General features: G+C 45.9%; 1 protein-coding gene across 1 annotated transcript in view; it reads left to right on the forward strand.

The window, feature by feature from the left end:
• LOC135529975 (tenascin-like) overlaps window positions 1-26,680 on the forward strand; it is a 46,158-nt gene extending 19,478 nt beyond the window's left edge. The window contains 15 exon segments of the mRNA XM_064958371.1: window positions 337-600; window positions 4,635-4,818; window positions 4,820-4,908; window positions 9,850-10,125; window positions 11,529-11,651; window positions 19,382-19,525; window positions 20,028-20,147; window positions 21,690-21,833; window positions 22,218-22,348; window positions 22,634-22,766; window positions 23,216-23,367; window positions 23,641-23,737; window positions 23,927-24,088; window positions 24,367-24,530; window positions 24,678-26,680. Of these exon segments, the coding sequence (XP_064814443.1) occupies window positions 337-600; window positions 4,635-4,818; window positions 4,820-4,908; window positions 9,850-10,125; window positions 11,529-11,651; window positions 19,382-19,525; window positions 20,028-20,147; window positions 21,690-21,833; window positions 22,218-22,348; window positions 22,634-22,766; window positions 23,216-23,367; window positions 23,641-23,737; window positions 23,927-24,088; window positions 24,367-24,530; window positions 24,678-24,788 (2,294 nt within the window). The 3' untranslated portion in view covers window positions 24,789-26,680.
• Window positions 26,681-27,147: the final 467 nt, after the last annotated feature.

Below are 27,147 nucleotides of genomic sequence, written 5' to 3' on the forward strand. Positions count from 1 at the left end.
TTACAATCATGGATTGTAGTAATAATGTACTAAAAATTACCCCCATTCGACTATTTGCCTCCTACAATTCACAAATGGTTATTTGCACTTGTCTTGCACTATTTGAAATATACTCTCCTTCTATATTCTATACTCCCCTTCTATATTGTCCTTGTATATTCTATATTCTCCTTGTATTTTCTATATTCTCCTTCTATATTCTATAGTCTCCTTAAATATTCTATATTTTCCTTCTATATTCTCCTTCTATATTCTATATTCTCCTTCTATATTCTGTATTTCCTTCTATATTCTCCTTCTATATTATATATTCTCCTTCTATGTTCTTCTCTTCAGCGTTGGATGCTCCTAAGAACCTGGAGGTGGAGTCTTCCTCTGAGACTGAGATGGTACTGGTGTGGCAGAAGCCGGTGGCTAAGATTGACAAGTACAAGCTGGAGTACGTGTCAGCCGATGGGAGAAGGGCTGAGGTGACACCCTTCTCTATAGACGTCAAGTACACCATGAGGAACTTGACGCCCGGCATGTTGTACACCATCACCCTGACTGCTGAGAGGGGACGCAGGCAGAGCGTCCCCACCACCATCTCCGCAACAACAGGTCGGTGTAGACAGGTCACCGCTATCTCCTCTTAGCCAATTCATAGAATTAGAATAAAAAGAGCAGGCATCCCCATTCAGGTTAGTTATGCTATAATGGGAGGACTTTCGGACATATTGAGTGTCCCCTCAATCTATTTGTATGATCCCATGCTGCAGTAGCCACATGTCAGTGTCGACACTAACCCTCTACCTTTCCAACCTGGTCCCTTACATAGAAAAACAATCTAGATTATATTTCCATGGTCCCTTATTACATGTTTTCTAGCCACAGGTGTGGACAGTACTCTAGCATGGGTGCCAGTCTGTCTCTGTTCTCTTGCCAAATCCTTATGGAATTGTCACGTCAAAAATGTCATTTAATTTACAATAACTGTGTTAACAATGACTGTGTTGACAAAGTAACCCCCCCAAAAAAAAAAAATATATGTATTATTATTTTTTTTAAATGATAAAAACTTTGGGGGGCCAAAAGAAATCACTCACGGGCCAGTTTTGGCTGCTGTATAGTAGGGGTCTGTAAGAAAGCTATTTGTGTGTCTGTACTGTGTTTCGCAAAGTTTTCTACAGTAAAGTATTGTTCAGCCTTTTCCTCATTAATTAACCAACGATTCAATTTTGCTCTCCAGTCCTGCAGCCAAACCTGCAGTAGGGAATGAATTGAATTCATTGTTACTACTTTCTTTAAGTCTCTCTCTCTGTTTCATTCACTGCACGTGGGTTTACTTTTTGACTAAATCAAGGAAAGGAAAATAAGATGATTATAACACTTTTTAGCTCGCTCCTGAGGTCAGGATGCTTCCAAACCAAACATTTGAGAAGAAAGTCCTCCAGTTATGGAACGGGATACCCATTAATATGTCTGGCTATGGGCAAAATTGAGATGGTGAGAGGGAAACGCTGGTATGGATAAGAATGACTGTCTTTTGTTTGGGTCTTTGTTACATGCTGCCAACTTTCAGAATGGTGTGTGTGTGTGTGTGTGTGTGTGTGTGTGTGTGTGTGTGTGTGTGTGTGTGTGTGTGTGTGTGTGTGTGTGTGTGTGTGTGTGTGTGTGTGTGTGTGTGTGTGTGTGTGTGTGTGTGTGTGGGTGTGCGTGTGTGTGTGTGTGCTCCATACAAAGCTCATTCATGTGATAATTGGTGGAGTGAGCCCACTCCTCTGTGTTTTTGTATGAATTTACCATGATGAATTGTGGGTCTGTCAGATAAAACGATACAAACTCTGTTAAAACATTGGCTCCGAGATCGCCACTCCTCTAATCAGCATGCTGCGGTCGTTCCTCCAACACTTTATCGTCTCCATTCCAGACAGAAAATACAAACGCAGTGCACGCTGCACGTTAACAGGGATATAAAGGGATTGGGAGGGGGGGGGGGGGCGGGGGGGTTCCCACCCTTTTACCCCCCAGGTCTGGACTTTACTTGTGTTTGACAGTCATCTGGCGTTGAAAGGATTACAAGAATTAGAGTTCAAGGGTTTGGAGTCCCACTGGAGTGAGCCAGTAACAACATTATACCTCTGCAGAACAAAAAACGTAAAAATCTTAAGGCTATTTCAAATGCTGTGCAAAAAAACAAAATTGATTTGATATAATAAACCTCCCACATCCTTCCAGCAGTCAGGCATGTATTGTTGATGTTGGAAGATCAGGAGACAGTACAGCTGCAGTATTATAACTTAAGCTAATCGGCAAATTCAGAGACTCATGGAGCTGTGGGGAGCCTTTGTGTAAACGGAAGGCTCAGGCACAATGAGAGAGAACAGTTTGAATGATAATACCTTGAGCTATAGTCAAAGGAGTCATTAATCACATTTGAATAATAGATTAAACACACCAGATGATTTTGTCCGTGGCTTTAGTGTACTGCGCACACCACACAGAATATGAAGTATAAACCTAGAGTGTAAACAAAGCCTTTTGAAGATTCTGCTGTACAGAACAATATTCTTTAGCAGTTTGGTGATGGTTTTATACACCTACGTGAACTGAAACCAACGTTCTCTATAAATAAGACTAGTAATATTGTGCTTTTTTTATGTGAAGTTTTCATGTTCAACAATATTTTGCACGAATGTTGCATGACCAATTGCTCCTCCAATTTGAGAAATAAAGCACAAAGTGCATGTCCTGCATGTCTTTGAGACGGTCTCATCTTGACGATAAGTAATTTCATTCAGCCCATCACGTCTCCATCTGCATGTTCTGAAGGCCAGACCTGAGACTCAGCCACAGTTGCTTCTGTTGCCTGACAAAAGGAGAGGAGACAATCCGTCCCACATGGCACCCTATTCCCTTCAGATGTATGATCTTCATTTTAAGCAGTTTGCTACAGCAGGGATATAATCCTGCAGCAACACGAAATGTGAATTATTATGTGGATTATAATTAATTACATAATTAATTATAATTAATTTTGTAAGGGTTGATACATTTTTCGTAGGGGAAAATCAAGTCTGAAGCCTTTTTAAACCTCAAATACACTACAAGTTTTACAAGTTCTCCTGCAACATGGTGACCAAATGAAGATCCAAAATCTGTATATAGTGCACTATAAAGGGAACAGAGTGCCATTTGGAATGCAGATTTATGTTTGGTACTGATTGACATGACGTATCTTGATCGTTTAGTATGTGTCTGTAAAATGAACATTTATAGACAAGTATATAATGAGTGAATGAACAACATTACTCCAACATTATAAAAATGTTCTGGTAATGCTGTTCAATCTCTTCTCCCATGTGAGCTTTCACAAGCAATTAATGGCCAGGCTGATCTCCGTCTGCCTTCCATCAAATGTCATTCATTCCATTCTCATTGTCTTCCATTCCATTTAGTCTACATTTTCCTGCCCACTCCAACATAGGTGCTTTGAAAATAGGATAATGGTAGCCTTGATGTTTCTCTGCATCTCACTCTGCTGACACCTCCAGCAAACAATGGGCTAGGCAGTTCTGCTTCCTCTGCTGTACTCCTATACTGCTGCTACTGCATGGCTTCAGTAGACTTTCAAAAATGAATGGCTTGTTCAGAGCCATTAATAGACAAGCGAGACAGGCCGTTTCAGGCAGAGAGCCTTGCTGGCGTCAGGTGCATGCAGAACAGATCGTCTGTCTACATCATGGTGTGTGTGTGTGTGTGTGTGTGTGTGTGTGTGTGTGTGTGTGTGTGTGTCTGTCTGTCTGTCTGTCTGTCTGTCTGTCTGTCTGTCTGTCTGTCTGTCTGTCTGTCTGTCTGTCTGTCTGCGCGTCTGTCGGTCTGCACGTCTGTCTGTCTGCGCGTCTGTCTGTCTGCCTCCACAATACATTAAGTCTTCATATCCACGCTGCTAAAGAGTGTGTTTGTCACCAAGGTCTTTTGTAGTGGTAATGTTAGAATCCTCGTTCATTTACACACACTAAAGGGACTTCTTTCAGAGTCTTAAAGATGTTGGAACTTCATCATTTGATCATCCGTTTGTTGCAGGAATTTGTAGTATATTCAAGGTTTAAAAAGGCTTCTAAAGTTTTTAATTTCCAATTTAAAATGTCAGATGTGATTTGCCCGAGCTAAAAATATATAATCAAAAATGTCCATCAATTTAAATCCACACATTACCTGTTGCTGCTCAATTATTTTTGTGCTGTGGGAAACTGGTCAAATTAAGATCTTACATCTGTATATGAAAATAAATTATTGAAATAGAAATGAGATTAGGTTATCAGGATCAACTATCTTTTGGAGTCTTGAGTTAACACTGTCTTTGTGGATTGAATACAACTTTCTTGGGGTCTACAAACATCTCTACTCTCTTCTTTGAGGTCAATACTTGTTTATTGTGTGCCATGTCATTTGAGTGAAATGTTTTCAGTGAAATATCTGTAGGCTATGTCGTTAATAACCAGCCTTTTTCACATTCCAAGCCCTCGGAAGTGCACATTTCATGAAAAAGGGTGGAGAATTGGGTCACAGCCTATCTATATCTATGTTTTACATTGAATGGTTTGCCTAACGTTGTCTTGATGTTGTTTGTTGTCATGTTTATCGTCATCCAGAGGAGGAGAAGCCTGTGCTGGGCAAACTGACAGTGTCAGACGTGTCGTGGGACAGCTTCCTGGTGTCCTGGGTCACTGAGGAGGGAGACTTTGATGGCTTTGTGGTTGAGGTGACAGACGCAGAGGCAGGGGTAGACTGGCAGAACCACACCCTGCAAGATGCGGCCCAGAGCCTGGGCATCGTAGGCCTCTCCCGCCACCTGGTACAATGTCAGTCTGTATGGGCTGTTCAAGGGGGCCCTGTTGGGGCCTGTCTATGCAGAAACCATCACAGGTATCACCACTCACTTAGTAAATCCTTTGTCTGTCTGACTAAATATTTGAATTAACATCACAATCTTTTTCTCCCTCGTCTTGGAAGAGGCTTGATTCAATCCATGGTATCATCTTCACTTTACCTCTGATCTCTTCTTACAATAACTGTCTAATGGTGATAAGTTACCAGTCCAGCCACTGCGGAGGTTCTTTGCTCCTTAGTCATTTCCACCATACAAAACCCCCAGCCTGTTTTAACCTCTTGCCATTCAAATGCCTCAACCATCATCACCTAGCAACACCATATCACCCATTATGTGGGTTTCCCTCACTTTGATGCAGTGACTGTAAAATATATTTTCGAAACCAACCGTCCACAGTATAGAACCACCCCACCCAGACAAAACCCATTCAGTTGACATGAGGCCTGACCTGGCCTGCAGTGGATCCACCTTTGAGCCACCCTAAGCAGACTACAGTGCAGTATGTGCCTGTCAGGGCGTACCATGAGAGAACATGTCTGGAGAATCTCTGAGATGTCAGCTGACCCATGTGTTGTGATCTGTACCCTGGGTAGTGACTGACTGACTCTCTGACAGTATAAACCCAACAGGTGCATTGATTCTTTCTCTCATCCAACCAATAGTAGTCATTATCAACAATTCACATTCTGTGAATTACAACGTTGAACGGAGCGTGAACAAGACTACTTACTTGTGTGCTATTAAAACCATTGAGGACTTTGGCCTGTGCTATGAGAATGTACAGAAGGATTAAGCAGTGACAAGTAATAATACGTATCCACATGCATCGTTGTCAATGTTTCAGTAAAACATTTTCATTTCGGTTTCGAGGTGGATGTCAGTTAAGATTTAGGTGACCGAGCCAAGCCATCTGCTTTTGACAGCAGAGAGTACCTAGACCAACCTGGCCTCTGCACACTTCTGCTGCCATGGAGAATAATAGCTGTCATTCAGACCAGCCAGACCCCTGGTGCCTCCCGTTCTCCCCTAAACACACATATAGAGGCCAGGCTGCACACACTTCGCACACATAGCTTTGTTCTTTTGAGGTCTTCCCTCACCTGCTGAAAACCTGCCTCAAATTACTTCTCACTCATCTACTAATTTGGTAACTTTCCCAGTGAATGAAAGGGATTTATTTCAAACAATCTCTTCAAAGCTCATTTAAAACAGTTCTTCACGTTTTTCATGTTATCCTCATGGTATAAACAATATAGGTATGTATTGTATCATTGTATCACTCAAAGCACGCTATAGTTCAGCTGTTCCCACATAATGACGATTCGACAAATGGATGGAGAGAGTTAATGGTTTAAGTCCCTGAGAAGATTTTTTTCTAATCTGTGAGGGCTTTGTTCACCTCTCTCCCTAGACTCAGACCATTCTGCTCCGCTCCCAGACCCGCTCTGCTCCGCTCCCAGACCCGCTCTGCTCCGCTCCCACACCCGCTCTGCTCCGCTCCCACACCCGCTCTGCTCCGCTCCCAGACCCGCTCTGCTCCGCTCCCACACCCACTGCTCAACTCCCACACACGTTCTGCTTCGCTCCCACTCTGCTCCTCTCCCAGACCACTCTGCTCAACTCCCAAACACGCTCTGCTCCGCTCCCACTCTGCTCCTCTCCCAGACCACTCTGCTCAACTCCCACACACGCTCTGCTTCGCTCCCACTCTGCTCCTCTCCCAGACCACTCTGCTCAACTCCCAAACACGCTCTGCTCCGATCCCACTCTGCTCCTCTCCCAGACCACTCTGCTCAACTCCCACACACGCTCTGCTTCGCTTCTACTCTGCTCCTCTCCCAGACCACTCTGCTCAACTCCCACACACGCTCTGCTTCGCTCCCACTCTGCTCCTCTCCCAGACCACTCTGCTCCTCTCCCACATCCGCTCTGCTCAACTCCCACACACGCACTGCTCCGCTCCCACATTCGCTCTGCTTCACTCCCACACCCACTCTGCTCCACTCTCAGACCGCTCTGCTCCTCTCCCAGAACGCTCTACTCCTCTCCCAGACCACTCTGCATCTCTAATACACCCGTTCTACTCCTTTCCCAGACTGCTCTACTCCTCTCGGCTCCACTCCCAGACTGCTCTGCTCCACTCCCAGACAGCTCTGCTCCTCTCCCAGATGCTTTGCTCCTCTCCCAGACCGTTCTGCTCCTCTCCCACACCCGCTCTGCTCCTCTCCCACACCCGCTCTGCTACTTTCCCAGACTGCTCTGCTCCTCTCCCACACCCACTCTGCTCCTCTCCCACACCTTCTCTGCTCCTCTCCCAGACCACTCTGCTCCTCTCCCAGACCGTTCTGCTCCTCTCCCATACCGTTCTGCTCCTCTCCCACACCCGCTCTGCTCCGCTCCCAGACCCGCTCTGCTCCGCTCCCACACCCACTGCTCAACTCCCACACACGTTCTGCTTCGCTCCCACTCTGCTCCTCTCCCAGACCACTCTGCTCAACTCCCAAACACGCTCTGCTCCGCTCCCACTCTGCTCCTCTCCCAGACCACTCTGCTCAACTCCCACACACGCTCTGCTTCGCTCCCACTCTGCTCCTCTCCCAGACCACTCTGCTCAACTCCCAAACACGCTCTGCTCCGATCCCACTCTGCTCCTCTCCCAGACCACTCTGCTCAACTCCCACACACGCTCTGCTTCGCTTCTACTCTGCTCCTCTCCCAGACCACTCTGCTCAACTCCCACACACGCTCTGCTTCGCTCCCACTCTGCTCCTCTCCCAGACCACTCTGCTCCTCTCCCACATCCGCTCTGCTCAACTCCCACACACGCACTGCTCCGCTCCCACATTCGCTCTGCTTCACTCCCACACCCACTCTGCTCCACTCTCAGACCGCTCTGCTCCTCTCCCAGAACGCTCTACTCCTCTCCCAGACCACTCTGCATCTCTAATACACCCGTTCTACTCCTTTCCCAGACTGCTCTACTCCTCTCGGCTCCACTCCCAGACTGCTCTGCTCCACTCCCAGACAGCTCTGCTCCTCTCCCAGATGCTTTGCTCCTCTCCCAGACCGTTCTGCTCCTCTCCCACACCCGCTCTGCTACTTTCCCAGACTGCTCTGCTCCTCTCCCACACCCACTCTGCTCCTCTCCCACACCTTCTCTGCTCCTCTCCCAGACCACTCTGCTCCTCTCCCAGACCGTTCTGCTCCTCTCCCATACCGTTCTGCTCCTCTCCCACACCCGCTCTGCTACTTTCCCAGACTGCTCTGCTCCTCTCCCACACCCACTCTGCTCCACTCTCAGACCGCTCTGCTCCTCTCCGAGAACGTTCTACTCCTCTCCCAGACTGCTCTGCTACTCTTCCAGACCACTCTTCTCCTCAATCTCATGCTCACATTGACACTGTGTCCTGGAGCCTGGTGTTGCGATGCCAGGGACTGCTGGAGCCTGGTTTTGGGATGCCAGGGACTGCTAGAGCCTGGTGTTGGGGTGCCAGGGAATGCTGGGGCTGGTGCACATGTTTCCACTTCTGGGGTGTATCCCAAATGGCACCCTATTCCAATAAATAGTGCACTACTTTATTACCGGGGCCTCTATCACACTCTCTCCCTCCCTGCTTCCTTGACTGACTAGCTGCCCAGCTAAAGAAGCCCTGCTCCACTCCTAACGAAGAGTGACAGCTACCTGGGATTTTTGTGATATGGTTTTTATTTTCCACCACTTCTTCTCACAACAACTGCCTTGTGCAGTTCCCTCATTTCATGTCAACCCAATCCTCTGGGTTCACACTGGCTCAGGCACCTAATGTTTGTTGTAGTGTTCTAACGAGTTATGTCCCTGTATCTAGTCAGGCAGCACTGAGGCGGCATGGTCAGTCCACGGTCTGTGTCTGACTGTCCGTCTCTCGGACAGAGCTACACCAGAAATACTTTAGAACCACCTTGGCCCATATTCCATCCATCTGTAGCTCTGAATCTCCAGGAAGCAGCTTTGGTTGTAATAAACTGCTGTCTGTATGGTGCAGATGGCCAGTCTGCTAGCACACCCTCTCTCTCTGGCTGCTACAGCTATACACTCTAGCAGCTGTAGACTCTAGCAGCTGTAGACTCTAGCAGCTGTAGACTCTAACAGATGTAGACTAACCAATGTAGACTAAACAATGTAGACTCAGCTGTAGACTCTAGCAGATGTAGACTCTAACAGCTGTAAACTCCTGTTGGCTCCACTCCTCTCCTTTTCATCAGGCATTATTAGCTACTGGTAACGACTAGTTTACACTGTTGTTTTTTTGCAATGACGTAGTCACCCAGACTCTTGAAACTCTAGTCAAACCCTGACTTTCTGTCTCTTATGTTCCTTTTCTTCTGATGGATGACCTTCGTTTCAGTGTATTATGGGATTGATGCGCAAATCCCATGTACGTTATTTTTGCAGTCACAGCATCAATAAACTGAGGGTTGAATTTGATCACACTAGCTGGTGAATAACAACATACCTACCTGCACCAATAAAATACATATCCTTCCCTTCATGCTCACCACAGTGGCTGTGACAGGTACACAAGTGGTATAAACATTTATAACTTACATAATTAATACTGGTGAAACACATGGTCAACATCTTCAGGAAAATAACAACTTTTAATTATTTTCATCTTGCAAACCTACTCTTCTCGTTTGACTCATATGGATCCCTAAATTGATATGGGTCCAGAACTAGTATAGTTGATATTTTCTTAGGATCCAAATGACCTGCTGCAAAAGTAGTAGCTACTCTTCCTGGGGTGGGCATAAAACATGACATAATAAAGAAGTATACTCACTTTCATACATTTCTCCTTTCATGACCATGTGATTGTCTATAGTAAATACAATATGGAACAACTGTAAATGATCTTCTGTAATCTTCATAAGCACTTCCTAAAGTGCTCTTGAGGCCTAAAGAGGATGGAAACAACATGTCTTCCCTTATCACTCAGAAGCTGAACCCATCGTGGAGCATCTCTTGGTCTCTGACATCACCCCAGACAGCTGTAAAGTGGCCTGGTTGGCTGAAGAGAACCTCTTTGATAGTTTTGTCATTGTGATCAATGATACTAGCGACGACCTCGCTTCTCCGCAAGAGGTGGTCGTGCCCGGCGAGGAGAGAACAACAGTGCTTACTGAGCTAATTGACGACACAGAGTACGAAATTGAGCTGTATGGGGTAATTTCTGGACGGCACTCAGACTCTATCTCCGGGGTGGCCAAAACAGGTACATGGTATGACATCACACCACCAATGGCGTAGGGCTGCTGGATAGATGATGCTAGGAATGTGTGCAGCAGCTTTCAATATTGTAAACTATATTTTCTCTTTCTCCATGTTGTCAGTTTGCAGTCTTACAATAACAGCATGAAAATAGGGTCAAAATGGGTCAATGTTTATACAATTATCTAATTTCTTTATCGTTGCAGTCATTTTTGTTTACTAACCTGATAACATTGTGTCATCATATTTGTTCAAGGCAGCAATCTGGTAGAATTATAATTAACTTTGCAAATGGAAGTTATTAAGCCTATTTAATGGAGTCCTTAGGTTGTCATGAATGTTTTATTTAAACCAGCTTGGGCTGCCTTGTGTGTCTTGTGCCAAAACTGTGTGTGCTGGGTCTCATGGTGTTTTTTCTCATCCTCATCATGTATGTTCAGTGTTCACTGTCCTGTCATTGTCTCGTCTGTCAGCTCTCCTGCGTGGTTCCAGTGGAATCATCTAGCAACCCTCTCCTCTAAAGCCAGCTCCAGTATATGTGAACCAACACACTCTGTCTGTCTGTCACACTGTCTGCCTGTCAGTGTAAACACAGCATTCAGCCTCTGCTGGCCTCCCATTCATGGGGATACAGAGAACTGCTCAGGAGATTTATTCAACTCTTCACTTGCTCAGTTTTTTTGTCTCTATCTGTCAAGTTGTCTCCAATGTTGTCTTTGACTGTCCAGCCCCAATGGGGTTTGTCTAATTGTCTTTAGGGAAATTGTCTGTCTGTGTGTTGAGTGTCTGAATGGGTGTCTCTCTCTCTCTCTCTGGTCGTCCCCTGCCTTCTCTGGGGGTATGGCTTCACTCTCGGGTCCGATGGCCCTGATGCATGTTTCACTTTTGTGTGTCTGTAATGGGGGCAAGTTCATCTCCCGTGTCGTGTCTGTCAAGGAATATGCTGTAGCCCAGCGCTGACGACAGGCTCTGGGAGCCTTGGCTTCTTTGTCTGTGTCTGTTTCTCTTTCTCTACTTTAGTTGGTGGTTGTCAATAATGTGTATTTTCTGGGTAATTAAGGCATTAAAAAATCCTATGGATGTTTTTAGGAATGGGATATTTAGGAATCTTTAGTTGTGCTTTAGGGGTGTTTCCCTTTCTTTTGTCATGTATTTGGAAGCAGTAATCTTTTATTGAGAGATATCCTATGATCTGGAGCCATTTCCTTAAAGCATCTCAGAGTAAAAGTGCTGATTTAGCATTTGTCCATTGATCTTATTGATTATTATCTAAAAGGCAAAAATGATCTCCTACTCTGAGACACTTTGTGGTTTTCATTCCCCTTCACTTACAAACCTGTCCCCTAAGTTCCTACCTGTGTTCTTTTTGTTTGGTGTCCTCTGTATCCTTATGTTCCCCTATGCCAGGGCTGGGCACACCCAAGGGCATCCATTTCTCTGATGTCACTGATACCTCGGCCATTGTACACTGGACAATCCCCAGGGCTCGAGTGGACAGCTACCATGTCACCTATGTCCCTGCTCAGGGAGGTGAGTACCTACAGACATACATACCTATACTGTACTGGCATATACTGTATATCTATGCTATATCTATAATATATATCTATATCTATGGTTCTCCCGAGTGCCGCTGGGGTCTAAGGCACTACATCGCAGTGCTAGAGGCGTCATTACAGACACCTCAAATCCAGGCTGTATCACAACCGGCCGTGATTGTGTTTCCCATAGGGTGGCGCACAATTGGCCCAGCGTCGTCCATATTTGGCCGGTGTAGGCCGTCATTGTAAATAAGAATTTGTTCTTAACTGACTTGCCTAGTTAAATAAAGGTTAAATAAAATAAATACATATGTACTTATACTGTAGATACAGCTACACAAAAGTATGTAGACACCTGCTTGTTGAACATCTCATTCCAAAATCATGGGCATTAATATGGAGTTGATCCCCTTGTTACTGCTACAACAGCTTCCACTCTTCTGGGAAGGCTTTCCACTAGATGTTGGAACATTTCTGCGGGGACTTTAGTGAGGTCAAGCACTGATGTTGGGCAATTAGGTCTGGCTCACAGTCAGCGTTCCAATTCATCCCAAAGGTGTTCGATGGTGTTGAGGTCAGGGCTCTGTGCAGGCCAGTCAAGTTCTACCATACCAGGCATTGTCATGCTGAAACAGAAAAGGGCCCTCCCAAACTGTTGCCACAAAGTTGGAAGCACAGAATCGTTTAGAATGTACTTGTATGCTGTAGCATTAAGATTTCCCTTCAGTGGAACAAAGGGGCCTAGCCCAAATAATGAAAAACAGCCCCAGACCATTTTTCCTCCTCCACTAAACTTTACAGTTGGCACTGTGCATTCGGGCAGGTAGTATTCTCCTGGCATCCTCCAAACCCAGATTTGTCTGTTGGACTGCCAAATCGTGATGCTTGATTCATCACTCCAGAAAACGTGTTTCCACTGCTCCAGAGTCCAATGGCGGTGAGATTTACACCACTCCAGCCAACGCTTGGCATTACTCATGGTGATCTTTGTCTATTGTGCTGCTCCTCTTGTCAGGACCCAGTTTCGAACCTGGGTCTCCGGAGTGAGAAACAGTCACTTAACCAACTGAGCCACGAATAGACAGCAGAACCCAGAAGATGAGGCAGACACAGCAGTACTTAAGACGGTGTATTTAATAAAGAAAAAATCCTAAAATGCAAAAAATGGCAAATCCAAAAGGTGGTAGGAAAAACACAAAAAGACCTCAAAAGAAACTCACCAAAAAATAAACAAAAACAAAAAACCACAAGAACTTCACCCGGAATCGACAAGAGTACACAGAACACTAGGGCAGGGTGCTAACATACAAACACAGAGCACAGAACTGAGGGAAACAAAGGGTTTAAATACAATCAGGGGAAACGAGACACAGGTGCAAATAATAATGGGGATCAAGGGAAAAACATAGGGACAAAAAGCACAATGGGGACATCTACTGACCAAAACCCGGAACAACCCTGGCCAAATCCTGACAGAATCCCCCCCCTAGGAACGGCTCCTGACGTTCCTACCAGCTCTCTCAGGGTGGAGGGCCCTGAACTGACGAATGAGGTCAGGGTCCAGGATGTCTTTGGCAGGAACCCAGGAGCGCTCCTCAGGACCGTAGCCTTCCCAGTCCACCAGATACTGCCAGGACCGCTGCACCCGGCGGGAATCCAGTATCCGGTGGACGGTATAAGCCGGCTGGCCTCCAATGACACGAGGCGGAGGGGGAGGTCTGTCTGCCGGGACAAGGGGAGAAAAAACAACAGGTTTTAACAATGACACATGAAATGTGGGATTAATCTTAAGGGATCTGGGTAAGTGTAGGCGATAAGAAACTGGGTTAACTCTCCTGGCAACCTTGAAGGGACCGATGTATTTTGGGACAGCTTGCGAGACTCCACCCGTAGAGGTAAGTCTCTTGTGGAAAGCCAGACTCTCTGGCCGGGGCGCAGGGTAGGCCCGGGACGGCGACGTCTGTTGGCTTGTTGTTGATACCTCTGTGAGGAACGCATCAGATTAAGACGGGTCTTCCTCCACATAAGCCGACAGCGTCTGACGAACCTCAAGGCTGAAGGCACTCTGACTTCTGCCTCCTGGTCCGGGAACAATGGAGGAGCATAGCCAAACTGACACTCGTGCGGGGACATACCAGTGGAGGAGGAGCGCAAGGTGTTGTGCGCGTATTCGGCCCAAACAATAAAGGATGACCATGTGGACGGGTTGTCACGAGTCATACATCGGAGGGTGGTTTCCAGCTCTTGATTCATCCTCTCTGTTTGGCCGTTGGACTCCGGATGGTACCCTGAAGATAGACTGGCAGAAGCCCCCATGAGTTGGCAGAAGGCCTTCCAAAACCTTGAGGCGAACTGGGGACCTCTGTCAGAAACCACATCTTGAGGAATGCCGAAGACTCGGAACACATGATTAATTACCAACTCAGCCGTTTCCTTGGCAGAAGGTAACTTAGTCAGAGGGACGAACCTGGCCGCCTTTGAAAACCTGTCGATTATGACTAGGATAGTAGTATTGCCATGGGATGGAGGAAGTCCAGTAATAAAGTCCAATGAGATATGGGACCAGGGTCTGTGGGGAACAGGTAAATGGTGAAGGAGTCCTTGAGGGCGGAGGTGAGAAGATTTGCCCTGGCAGCACACGGGGCAGGCATTGACGAAAGTGGCAACGTCTTCTCTTATGGTAGGCCACCAGAACTTACGCTGGATGAACTCCAAGGTGCGACCTACGCCCGGATGACAGGTGAGGCGAGAGGAGTGCCCCCACAGAAGGACCTGAGTCCTCACTGCCTTGGGGACAAACAACCGATTGGCAGGGCCTCCTTTAGGGTCCGGTTCGCTAGCTTGAGCACGTCTCACGGTATCCTCAACTTGCCACGAGATCGGAGCCACAATCTTAGCAGCAGGAAGGACAGGCATGTCCGTGTCATCTCGAATGGCAGGAGCGTAGACTCGGGACAGGGCATCCGGTTTGAGATTCTTCGACCCGGGCCGATAGGTGAGGATAAACTGGAATCGATTGAAGAAAAGAGACCATCTAGCTTGTCTAGAGTTCAATCGCTTCGCCTGCTGGATATACTCCAGATTGTTGTGGTCCGTAAGCACTTGAAACGGGTGAGAAGCCCCTCGAGCCAGTGTCTCCATTCCTTCAATGCCATCTTAACCGCTAGGAGTTCACGATCCCCCACATCGTAGTTCCTCTCAGTCGGGGTAAGCCGGTGTGAGAAGAAAGCGCACGGATGAAGCTTCTTGTCTTCACCCCTCTGAGACAGGACAGCTCCAACACCAACCTCTGATGCGTCTACCTCCACCACAAATGGTTCATCCGTAGTCGGTAGTATCAGGATGGGAGCAGAGAGGACGCGCTGCTTGAGTCCTTGGAAGGCCGTCTCAGCTTCTCTTCCCCACAAAAACCTTGCATTGCCACCTTTGGTTAAAGCTGAGAGAGGAGCTGCCACCAAACTGAAGTTCTTGATGAACTTGCGGTAAAAGTTTGTGAAGCCCAGGAAACGCTGAACATCCTTAACGGATTTGGGGGTGGGCCAATCCGCTACCGCCCCTACCTTCCTAGGGTCCATTTGAACTCGACCGGGTTCCACTACAAATCCCAGGAATTGTACTCGGGATGAATGGAATTCACATTTTTCCGGCTTAACGTACAGATGGCTGTCCAGGAGGCGTTTGAGTACTTGTCTGACATGCTTAGTGTGTTCTTGAAGGGAGCTCGAAAAGATGAGGATGTCATCCAAGTAAACGAACACAAATATGTTAAGCATATCCCTAAGCACATCGTTTATGAGCGCTTGGAACACCGCTGGGGCGTTGGTCAGGCCGAAGGGCATCACCAAGTATTCATAGTGACCAGTAGGCGTGTTGAAAGCGGTCTTCCACTCGTCACCAGGTCTGATCCGCACAAGATGGTATGCGTTCCGCAGGTCAAGCTTAGTGAAAACAACTGCTTCCTGGAGCAGCTCGAAGGCTGTGGCCATAAGGGGTAGCGGGTAACGGTTACGGACGGTTATGTCATTGAGTCCCCGGTAGTCGATGCAAGGACGTAATCCACCATCTTTCTTGGCCACAAAGAAAAACCCTGCTCCCGCCGGGGAGGTTGATGGACGCATGAGGCCTGCTTCCAGAGAGTCCTTGATGTAGGTATCCATAGCAGCTCGTTCGGGTGGAGATAGGGAAAAGATCCGACCCCTGGGGGGCAAGTGCCCGGAAACAGGTCGATGGGGCAATCGTAAGATCTATGGGGTGGTAGCATGGTGGCCCTCTGTTTGCTAAACACCAGTTTGAGGTCATGGTAACACTCGGGAACTCGGGTCAGGTCGATGGATTCTAAAGACTCGGGAGTAGAACTCGGGGAATTCTGGAAAATACAAGTAGCTTGGCACGTAGGACCCCACTGCTTGATAGTGCCCACAGACCAGTCGATGTGAGGGTTATGGCTGTGAAGCCAGGGGTATCCAAGGACGAGAGGGAACTCGGAACAGGAGATCAAATGAAAGTTCATCAATTCCTGGTGTTGTGAAACTGAAAGTCGCAAGGAGGTAGTGACATGAGTGACAAGTCCAGATCCCAAAGGGCTTCCATCCAATGTAGTAACCCTCATGGGGTCACTTAGAGGTTCAGAAGGAACGCCATTCTCCTTCGCCCAGACACCATCCATGAAGTTACCTGCGGCTCCAGAGTCTACCAAGGCTTGAAGGTGAAGCTTGTGGTTGTCCCAGGAGAGGGTGACTGGAATGAGCAGACGGGAGTTGGACGGATGGGAGGAGGTTATGTTTCCCGTTACAGTTCCCCCGGTCTGTACGGGACAGAGCGTTTCCCTGGAGCCCGGGACACGTGGAACGGAAATGGCCCGGTTTGCCGCAATATAGACAGCGTCACTCCCTCATCCGGCGGTCTCTCTCAGCCTGGGAGATGCGTCCAATCTGCATGGGTTCCGATGGAGCCAGCGAGGATAAAGGTGGGGACTCGGAGCTGGGACTGATAGGGACTAGAGGTCTACGGTTGAGTTCTCTCTCTTTCAGACGCTGGTCAATGCATGAAGCCAACTTGATCAGGGACTCGAGATTGTCCGGTGGTTCCCGAGTGGCCAGTTCATCTTGGATAGTGTCGGAAAGGCCTTTCAGAAAGCACACCGTGAGCGCCTCGTTGTTCCAGCCACTCGCTGCTGCCACCGTGCGGAACTGGATGGCATAGTCCGTCACGCTGCGCCAACCTTGATGGAGAGTCAGGAGCTGTTTGGCTGAGTCAGAACCACTGCTTGGGCCTTGAAACACTCGTTTGAATTCCTCAGCAAAGGCAGAGTAGCTGGCACAGCAGGAACTATGGGCATCCCACACAGCAGTAGCCCAGGCCAGGGCTTTTTCCGACAGCAGGGTGATGATATATGCGATCTTAGACCGGTCGGTGGGAAACGACGAGGGTTGCAGCTCAAAGGAGAGAGAACATTGAGTGAGAAAGCCTTTACAAGCACTTGGATCACCTGAGAACCGTTGGGGAGGTGGAAGACGAGGTTCAGCCAGGGGGTTAACTGCCATGGGTACGTGAACCTGAGGTACTGGGACGGAAACTGTTGCCGGCGTAAGTCGATCAGATATTTGCTTAATGGAAGTCAGCATCTCCGACAGAAGATGAGAATGTCTAGCCATTAAGGCCTCTTGCTGAACCAGGGCGGCTTCGTGGCGTTGGACAGTCTCCTGGTGGTGGGACAGCGTGGCAAAAAGGTCCTGGGAACTGGCTGCCTCTGGGTTCATTTTTGGCTCTGTGTTTCTGTCAGGACCCGGTTTCGAACCTGGGTCTCCGGAGTGAGAAACAGTCACTTAACCAACTGAGCCACGAATAGACAGCAGAACCCAGAAGATGAGGCAGACACAGCAGTACTTAAGACGGTGTATTTAATAAAGAAAAAATCCTAAAATGCAAAAAATGGCAAATCCAAAAGGTGGTAGGAAAAACACAAAAAGACCTCAAAAGAAACTCACCAAAAAATAAACAAAAACAAAAAACCACAAGAACTTCACCCGGAATCGACAAGAGTACACAGAACACTAGGGCAGGGTGCTAACATACAAACACAGAGCACAGAACTGAGGGAAACAAAGGGTTTAAATACAATCAGGGGAAACGAGACACAGGTGCAAATAATAATGGGGATCAAGGGAAAAACATAGGGACAAAAAGCACAATGGGGACATCTACTGACCAAAACCCGGAACAACCCTGGCCAAATCCTGACACCTCTGCCATGGAAACTAATTTCACGAAGCTCCAAACGAACAGTTATGGTGTTGACATTGCTTCTAGAGGCAGTTTGGAACTCAGTAGTGAATGTTGCAATAGGACAGACAATTTTTATGGACTACGCGCTTCAGCCCTCAGCGGGCCAGTTCTGTGAGTTTGTGTGGCCTCCCACTTCGTGGCTGAGCCTTTGTTGCTCCTAGACTTTCAACTTCACAATAGCAGCACTTACAGTTGACCGGGAAGCTCTAGAAGGGAAGAAATTTGAGAACTGACTTGTTGGAAAGATGACATCCTATGACTGTGCCAAGTTGATAGTCACTGAGCTCTTCAGTTAAGCCATTCTCCTGCCAATGTTTGTCTATGAAGATTGCATGGCTGTGTGCTCGATTTTATACACCCGTCAGCAACTGGTGTGGCTGAGTAGCCGAATCCACTCATTTGGCCATGTAGTTTATACCTATGCTGTATATATCTATACTGTACATACATAAATAACTATACTATACACTGAGTGTACAAAATATTAGGAACACCTTCCTAATACTGAGTTGCACCTCCTTTTGCCCTTAGAATAGCTTCAATTCATTGGTGCATGGACTCTACAAGGTGTTGAAATCATTTCATTGGGATGCTGGCCCATGTTGACTCCAATGCTTCCCACAGTTGTGTCAAGTTGGCTGAATGTCCTTTGGGTGGTGGACCATTCTTGATAAATACAGGAAACTGTTAAGCATGAATAACCCAGTAGTTCTTGACACAAACTGGTGTGCCTGGCACCTACTACCATACCCTGTTCAAAGGCACTTCAATATGTTGTCTTACCCATTCACCCTCTGAATCCATGTCTCAACTGTCTAAAGGCTTACAAGTCCTTCTTTAACATGTCTCCTCCTCTTCATCTACACTGATTGAAGTGGGTTTAACAAGTGTCATCAATAACTGATCGTAGCTTTCACCTGGATTTACCTGGTCAGCCTGTCATGGAAAGAGCAGGAGTGCTTAATGTTTTGTATACTCAGCGTATATACTATACTATACATACATTGGCTGCAAACCAGAGGAAACACATTTACATGTGTGGTGTGGTCACATGGACTTTATTTTATCATTTTAAAATAAATAAGGTAGGATTTTGGAGTCTCAGTAGAGAGAACAGATTATTCTGTGGAATTCTATGTTAGTCTTCTTCTTCCCTCTAGTGGCTGTTCTGTCTCTGTGAGGTGTTGTGTCAGTTTGAAGTGCAACCCAACACAACTTTGATGTGAACTGCTTCACTACTGGTTCACTCTTTTACTGGTTTGCTGCTTGATGATAAAACATATTATTTGTGATATGGATTGAATAAATAATAGCCAATACAGAATCGGACGTCTGACCAAAACATGTCCTATAATTCATTATTGGTTGTATATAATTCCATGTCATTTGATGGTCTGACTGACCTTGTCCCTTTCTTCACGTGTATGTGTGCAGGTGCTCCTCAGACTGTGACAGTAGGTGGCACTGAGTCTCAGAAGGTGCTGTCCAACCTGACCCCTGGAGTGACCTACCAGTTGACAGTCATCTCTGTGAAGGGACAGAAGGAGAGTGAGCCTGGCTCCAGCAGCGTCACCACAGGTGTGTGTCACACCTGTCAAAACACAAGGGATGCATCCCAAATGGCACCCTATTCCCTATTTAGTGCACTACTTTGGACCACAGCACTATAAGCCCCTGTCAAAAGTAATGCACAAAGGGAAAAGGGTGCCATTTGGGACATAGCGTTTGGAGTATGGTAACAAGAGCCTACATACACATACAACACCAAAACAATAATAGCTTAGTCTTTGTATGCCCTGCAGACAAAATGTGATCCATTCAATACAATTTAACAAAGCATCAAACGTTGACGGTGACAACCAAGTTGGTGATAGGTCTATAAAGGCTGAGCACGAAGCCCATTGTGAAAGCTGTTAGTGTGTACAGATGGAGCATGGCTGGGGGTGGATAGGTTTCCTGTTTCCTTACAACAGAAGACAATGGCTCTGTCCTTGGGGAGGTGTTTGATAAGGGCTCTGCTCAGGGTAACCACATTGCGTGTGTGCGTCTGTGTGTGTTCTGTGTGTGTTCTATCTGACAGCTCTGGACAAGCCCCGTGGCCTGACTGTAGTCAACATCAATGACACAGATGCTCTGCTCCACTGGCAGCCTTCCATCGCCACTGTAGACGGATATGTCATCAGCTACAGCGCAGACACTGGTAGGGTATCGCACACACACACCATCTGGATGTACTATACTCTATATTACCAGGGCTTATAGGAGAAAATGCGTTGCATTCACCTTCATTGTTTTCATTTAATATCCTTACAGACAGATGTTGATCTGGTTGTTAATGTCTCTATCTGTCCCTGTCTTTGTCTCTGTCTCAATCCCTGTCCTGGTCTCTGTCACTGTCTGTCCCTGTTGCTGTCTCTGTTTTTGTCTCTGTCCCTGTCTTTGTCTTTATTTCTATAGCTGTCTTTGTCTCTGTCTTTGTATGTCTCTGTCCCTATCTCTGTATGTCTCTGTCCTTGTCTCTGTCTTTATTTCTATATCTGTCTTTGTCCCTGTCCCTGTTTCTATTTCTTTATCTGTCTCTGTCCCTGTCTCTGTCTTTATTTATAAATCTGTGTTTGTCTCTGTCCCTGTCTCTGTCTTTATTTATAAATCTGTGTTTGTCTCTGTTTCTATTTCTATCTCTGTCTCTGTCCCTGTCTCTGTCTTTATTTCTATTTCTATATCTGTGTCTGTCTCTGTCCCTGCCTCTATTTCTATGTCTGTCTCTATGTCTGTCTCTGTCCCTGCCTCTATTTCTATGTATATCTCTGTCTCTGTTTCTGTTCCTGCCTCTATTTCTATATATATCTCTGTCTCTGTGTCTGTCTCTGTCTTTATTTCTATATATGTGTCTGTCTCTGTCTCGGTTTCTGTCCCTGCCTCTATTTCTATATCTGTCTCTGTCTCTGTTTCTGTCTTTATTTCTATATATGTCTCTGTCTCTGCGTCTGTTTCTGTCCCTGCCTCTATTTCTATATATGTTTCTGTCTCTGTGTCTGTTTCTGTCCCTGCCTCTATTTCTATATATGTTTCTGTCCCTGCCTATATTTCTACATATGTCTTTGCCCTGTCTTTGTCCCTGTCCCTGTATTTGTCTATATTTATATTTATATATATATGTTTATGTCCCTGTCTCTGTATCGTTCTCTGTCTCTGTCTCTGTCTCTGTCTCTGTCCATGTCCCTGTCCCTGTTTCTATTTATGTCCCTGTATCTGTCACTGTTTCTATCCCTGTGTCTATATCTGTCTATGTCCCTGTCGTTTTCCCTGTTCCTGTCTCTGTCCCTGTTCCTGTCTCTCTCTCTGTCCATATTGCTATTTATATATCTGTCCCTGTCTCCGTCCCTGTCCCTGACTCTTTCCCTGCATCTGTCTCTGTCCCTGTCACTGTCTATATCTGTCACTGTCTATATCTGTCTTTGTCCCTGTCTCTGTCCCTGTTCCTGTCCCTCTCTCTGTTTATATTAATATTTATGTATCTGTACCTCTCTCTGTCTCTGTCCCTGTCTCTGTCTCCTTCCCTGTCTGTTTCTCTGTCCCTTTCTCTGTCCCTTTCTCTGTCCCTGTCTCTGTTCCGGTCCCTGTCCCTGTCCCTCTCTCTGTCTCTGTCCCTGTCTCTGTCCCTGTCCCTGTTCGTATCCCTGTCCCTGTCTCTGTCTCTATCTCTGTCTCCTCACTGTTTTTGTGTGTTCTGTGTGTGCAGTTGTCCCAGTGATGGAGAGAGTGTCTGGAAACATTGTGGAGTTTGAGATTACCTCCTTGACCCCTGCCACCCACTACACTGTCAAGGTCTACGCCATGAGAGCGGCTGCTAAGAGCGCCGCCACCACCACTGAGTTCACCACTGGTGGGTATATGGCCTAGGGGAGGCTGGACCTTCCCTCCCACACACACATCCAAACAGCAGCTTTGATTAGTGCCTACGATTTTATTGTGAAACTGCTATGAAGCTGTATGCTCATTCAATTGTGGATCAACAACAGAACCGATCAAATTCAAACCGAACAGGCAGACATTCATACAAAGCACTAATCTCTTTCTCCCTACTGCAGTTTCAGTATTTTCTGGCCCACTAACCCTACAGGTTAACTGTTATTTTTATGTTTAAAATGTACCTTTTTTACCCCGTACCCTTTCAAACAGACAACCTGAACCTGGAAACAGAAGATTTAAAGAAGGTGAAGTACTCTGTCTGAACGGGGGTTTTAGACCACTGTGTTCTCTCCCCTAGATGTAGATGCCCCTCAGGACCTGACAGCCAGTAGCATCCAGACAGAGAACGCCATGTTGACCTGGAAGGCCCCGCGCGCTGACATCACCGGCTACATCCTCAGCTTTGAGTCAGCTGACGGCACAATCCGGGTCAGTGGTTGTCTGCATGGTGGAACCATAGAATTAAAATGATGAGAAGAACATTCCTTCCTTGGTCAGATAGAGTATGGTTTTGTCCAAGAGGGCATGATGATGCATCTTTGGGGAGTGTAAGAAAAAGCATTGGTAATAAACGTTTGGGATCTAGAAAAGCATTATATACTTCTAAATCCAATGAGTCCCAAATGGCATCCTTTTCCCCATGTAGTGCACCTGAATGTATTAATAATGACGTATCTCTGACATTCTGACTGCTGGGTTGTGTTGTTCCTCCAGGAGGTTGTTCTGAGCCCCACAGCCACGTCCTACAACATGGCCCAGCTGAGTGCCTCCACTGAGTACTCCGTCAGACTGCTGGCCATCGCAGGGCCCAAGAGGAGCAGAGTCATCACCACTGTCTTCACCACCAGTGAGTGTTACCACAGTGATGTTGGTAGTCTGCCAACTCCATACCGAACAAACCCACTGGCAATAGGGTTAGGAATCCAGCCTCGGACTCTACTCTCTGTTTCCATTTGGATTTGCCCCCGTCTCTACCTTCCAATCTGGCACCGCCCATAAACCATCAAATATATATTTTTAGAAAAAAAAACATGTTACCACAGCGACCCTCTGCTCTGTTCACCACCCAGTGTGGCAATCTCTGTCCCTTCTTTATTCATCTTCAGCTTAGAGTTTGCTGGGCAGCCGGAGCTGTTTAGTAACTCATGTTCTGTCTGTCTGTCTGTGTGTGTGTGTGTGTGTGTGTGTGTGTGTGTGTGTGTGTGTGTGTGTGTGTGTGTGTGTGTGTGTGTGTGTGTGTGTGTGTGTGTGTGTGTGTGTGTGTGTGTGTGTGTGTGTGTGTGTGTGTGTGTGTAGTTGGCGTGCTCTACAAACACCCCAGGGACTGCTCGCAGGCCTTGCTGAATGGAGACACAGCCTCTGGTGTCTACACCATCTACCTGGGTGGAGATGAGAGTCAGCCCATACAGGTCTACTGTGACATGGCCACAGATGGAGGTGGATGGATTGTAAGTCACTGGCTACTAGTATACTGTACAACCCAACTCCAAACCTTATTGATTCAGATCATAGGTGGCTGGTGAATGGAGGACAGAATAATGACTGGAATGGAATGAACAGATTCAAACACCTGCATGGTTTCCGTTCTGTTCCAGGCATTCCTATGAACCTCACCCCATTTAAAGTGACACCAGGCTACACTGATTCAGATGACATGTAATGTAGTGTGATGGATCCTAGGGTTATATAGTGAGCGATCTGGTGTTTGTCCCATCATACAGGTGTTTCTCAGACGCCAGAGTGGTAAACTGGAGTTCTTCCGCAACTGGAGGAACTACACTGCTGGCTTCGGTGACATGAACGACGAATTCTGGCTCGGTATGCTCATAATATGGAAGATATTATAGATCAATACATTCATTGATTTATTTGAATCCATTTAAGGTATATGAATATGAGTACTGTATTTGAATAAACTGTCCTTTTTCCCCCTATCATTTATTACATATCATGACTATAAAGTCCTCAGAAATGATTGTAAATCCCAACTCTCATATTTTCCCACAGGCCTGTCAAACCTCCATAAGATCACTGTAGTGGGACAGTACGAGCTGCGTGTAGACCTCAGAGACAAGGGGGATGTAGCCCATGCCCAGTACGACAAGTTCTCCATCTCTGATCCCCGCAGTCGCTACAAGGTCCACGTTGGAGGGTACAGTGGTACCGCAGGTAAGACTTGCTTCTCTACAACCATTAGATAGCTAGTACAAAGTCCAATGTGTGTCGGAAATGGCACCCTATTCCCTATTTGGACAACTACAGGGGTCATAGGGCACTGGTCAAAAGGGTGCCATTTGTGGACACACAAAAAGTTAGAAAAGATCTAAGTAATAAAGTAAGTATTGTTATTAGGTGAGGGTGAAGCGAGCAATTATTCAACCTAAGCCTCCTTTCTGAAGTCTGTTAAGTTTGGTTCCTGCTTAAGCTCTCTCTGCTTCCCACTGTAGGTGATTCTATGACCTACCACCATGGTCGCCCATTCTCAACCTACGACCATGACAATGACATCGCAGTCACCAACTGTGCCCTGTCCTACAAGGGTGCCTTCTGGTATAAGAACTGCCATCGTGTCAACCTTATGGGACGATATGGCGATGACAGTCACAGCAAGGTGAGAGCACATATACTTGAAGATTCAATACTAGCAGGAATTTCTGTTTTCAAAAATACTGCTGTAGTACAGTGTTGACTTTGAAAAGATAAGGGAGGAAATTCAAGGCATTTGTGTTAATAATATCAACCCCTCGCTGTTCTTCAGGGAGTGAACTGGTTCCATTGGAAAGGCCATGAGCACTCCGTTGAGTTTGCTGAGATGAAGATCAGGCCATCCAACTTCAGGAACTCTGAGGGAAGGAGAAAACGATCGTAAACCAACCAACCGATCCGCGCTACGACCCATCTCCTCGTGACCCCTGAACCTGTCCACCATCCTCTTCCACTGCTGATTCCAGGTCTGCATCCCAAATGGCATTATATTCCCCATAAAGTGCACTGCTGTTGACCAGGGCCAGTAGAGCTCTGGTCAAAGTGGTGCACTAAATAGAGAATAGGGTGCCATTTGGGACACAACCCACAATTCTCTGCAGCTACCAAAGCCACTGCTAAGAGCCCAGCAACCTCGAACTACACCCCTCCTCTTGCTCAATCACAGAACTAAGCACAGATACCGTAAAAATGTACTACAAATCCCACTATCCAACCCCTGATACAAAATGGCTGTGCCGTGTAAATAGTGTCAATGCCAAATTGATGTGGATTTACACGTCACAAAGTAAACCCACAGATTATACTTTGCACCAAAGAGAGTATAATATTCAAATCCCAAGTAGAAAGCATTTGTTTCTTTCTTGTCACTGTCATGTTACAGTCACATCACTCAGTGGAGGGGTGCATTTGAGTCTGGTCTGAGGTATTAACATGTAGAATACTGATGTTTTCTGCCTCTACAGTGTATCCATCTCCTCCAACCACAGTAGGCCATTAGAGTGTTTGCCAGGGTTGGGGTCAGTTCGACTTGAAGGCAGTCAATTTAGAAAGTGATTTGAATGTAAAATTAAAAAAATATAACAACATTTTAAATATATTGACATTAAAAACAACAACGTTTATTGAGTAGTCATTGAGAATAATCCTCTTTTTAAATATATTGACATAAAAACAACAACGTTTATTGAGTAGTCATTGAGAATAATCCTCTTTTTAAATGATTGAATTGGAATTTCACTTTACTTCCTGAATTGACTGCCTTCAATTGGAATTGACTCCAAGCCTAGTGTTTGCAGAGATGGCATGGTATACCTGTAAACTGGATTATAGAAATGATGTTCTTTGACTAACACACCACCCATCAAGAGCACATACCTTCAATTCAATCATCTGGATGGAAGTGGTTATTGATCAAAAAGATTCTCTACATAAACCGCACAACTCATTCAAATGTAAAATATCTTTGTAAAGTGGAGAGAGCGAGCTCACAGAGAAAGGCTGTCTCATTCATTAGTCTATGTGTGACTCATTCTTTTTCACTTTACGATTCCCTCTCTCTCGAAATCCCTTCTTCACCTCAACCTGCAAACTGTCTTCTGAAATGATATGGGCAGAATAAATGGCATTCTGAATAAAGGTCATCTGCTTCATCCCACACACAGGATGAATGACATGAGGTGTTTCTATTGATTGTGTGGGCTATACAGGCACTGTGCAATTGTCTCTTACACATGCAACTGAGCTAGTACTACTTTTTCCACCAGCTATCATGCATTTGCTGAAGGACACAGAGAATTCTGTTTGATTTGTTTTCTATTTCCTAAAACATCCAAGGCAGGACCTACAGTTCAATAAACAATGAAATGGTGGGTGATTGTTACATTTTTGCTAAATGGGAAATACTTATATGGATGCAACAGGAGTCAGAGGAATATTGTGATGAAATATAGAAGATATGGACGCTTAAAAATAGGCCAATGGCCAATTCCAATTGACATTGTAAGGTCTTAGTGTTTACTTTGCTGAGAAACATCTATTTGGTCAGACCAAAATTAACTAGAGAGAAGTTCTTCTTGTTCTGTTCTCCCCCTCCCCTCCCCCTGCTATGCCAGGAGACGAAACCACTGAGATCCCCTCCCCATGAAATACCTGTGTAAATTAAAGTTTTTTAAATAATTGTTTTGTTTTTTGATTTTTGATTGTTTATAACTGGGTGAACAACAGGTGTTTCTCTGTAGCCCGTATTACAATAATAAAAAAAGGTTTGTTTAAAAATGACGAGTCTAATATCTTTCTAAAGACAAATGTTTCATAATGCAATAAGTCACTGTCAATTTGTTTTTACACTGCATATTGGTTTAATATTGGCAGTTGGCTCTCGGCCATAGCTCTCCGATGCATAAATGTGAAGGAACCATATTGACAGTCTCTATATAGCCTATCTTAGACAGGAGCTATTTACTGCACAGAGAAGTATTCATTGTGCACACATGTAGGTTTATGGTTTTACTTGTAAGCCTACTATATTTGTGTTGTCTTACAGACAAGAAACTAGGTCAAATAACATAGGAAAATACGAAAATAACATGATAGAACAGCTCACTTTTCCGTATGCCACAATAGTCACTGTCACTGGATGTAAACTACATGAGTTGCTGGGTATTTGGGGTGGCTTCCAGAAAGGCCACCTCACCTTCTGATGTCTCATCCAGTCTTTCTTATGCACTAAAAGTAAAAACTAC

Source organism: Oncorhynchus masou, unplaced genomic scaffold (genome assembly GCF_036934945.1).
Source record: "Oncorhynchus masou masou isolate Uvic2021 unplaced genomic scaffold, UVic_Omas_1.1 unplaced_scaffold_1225, whole genome shotgun sequence".
Lineage (NCBI taxonomy): Eukaryota > Metazoa > Chordata > Actinopteri > Salmoniformes > Salmonidae > Oncorhynchus > Oncorhynchus masou.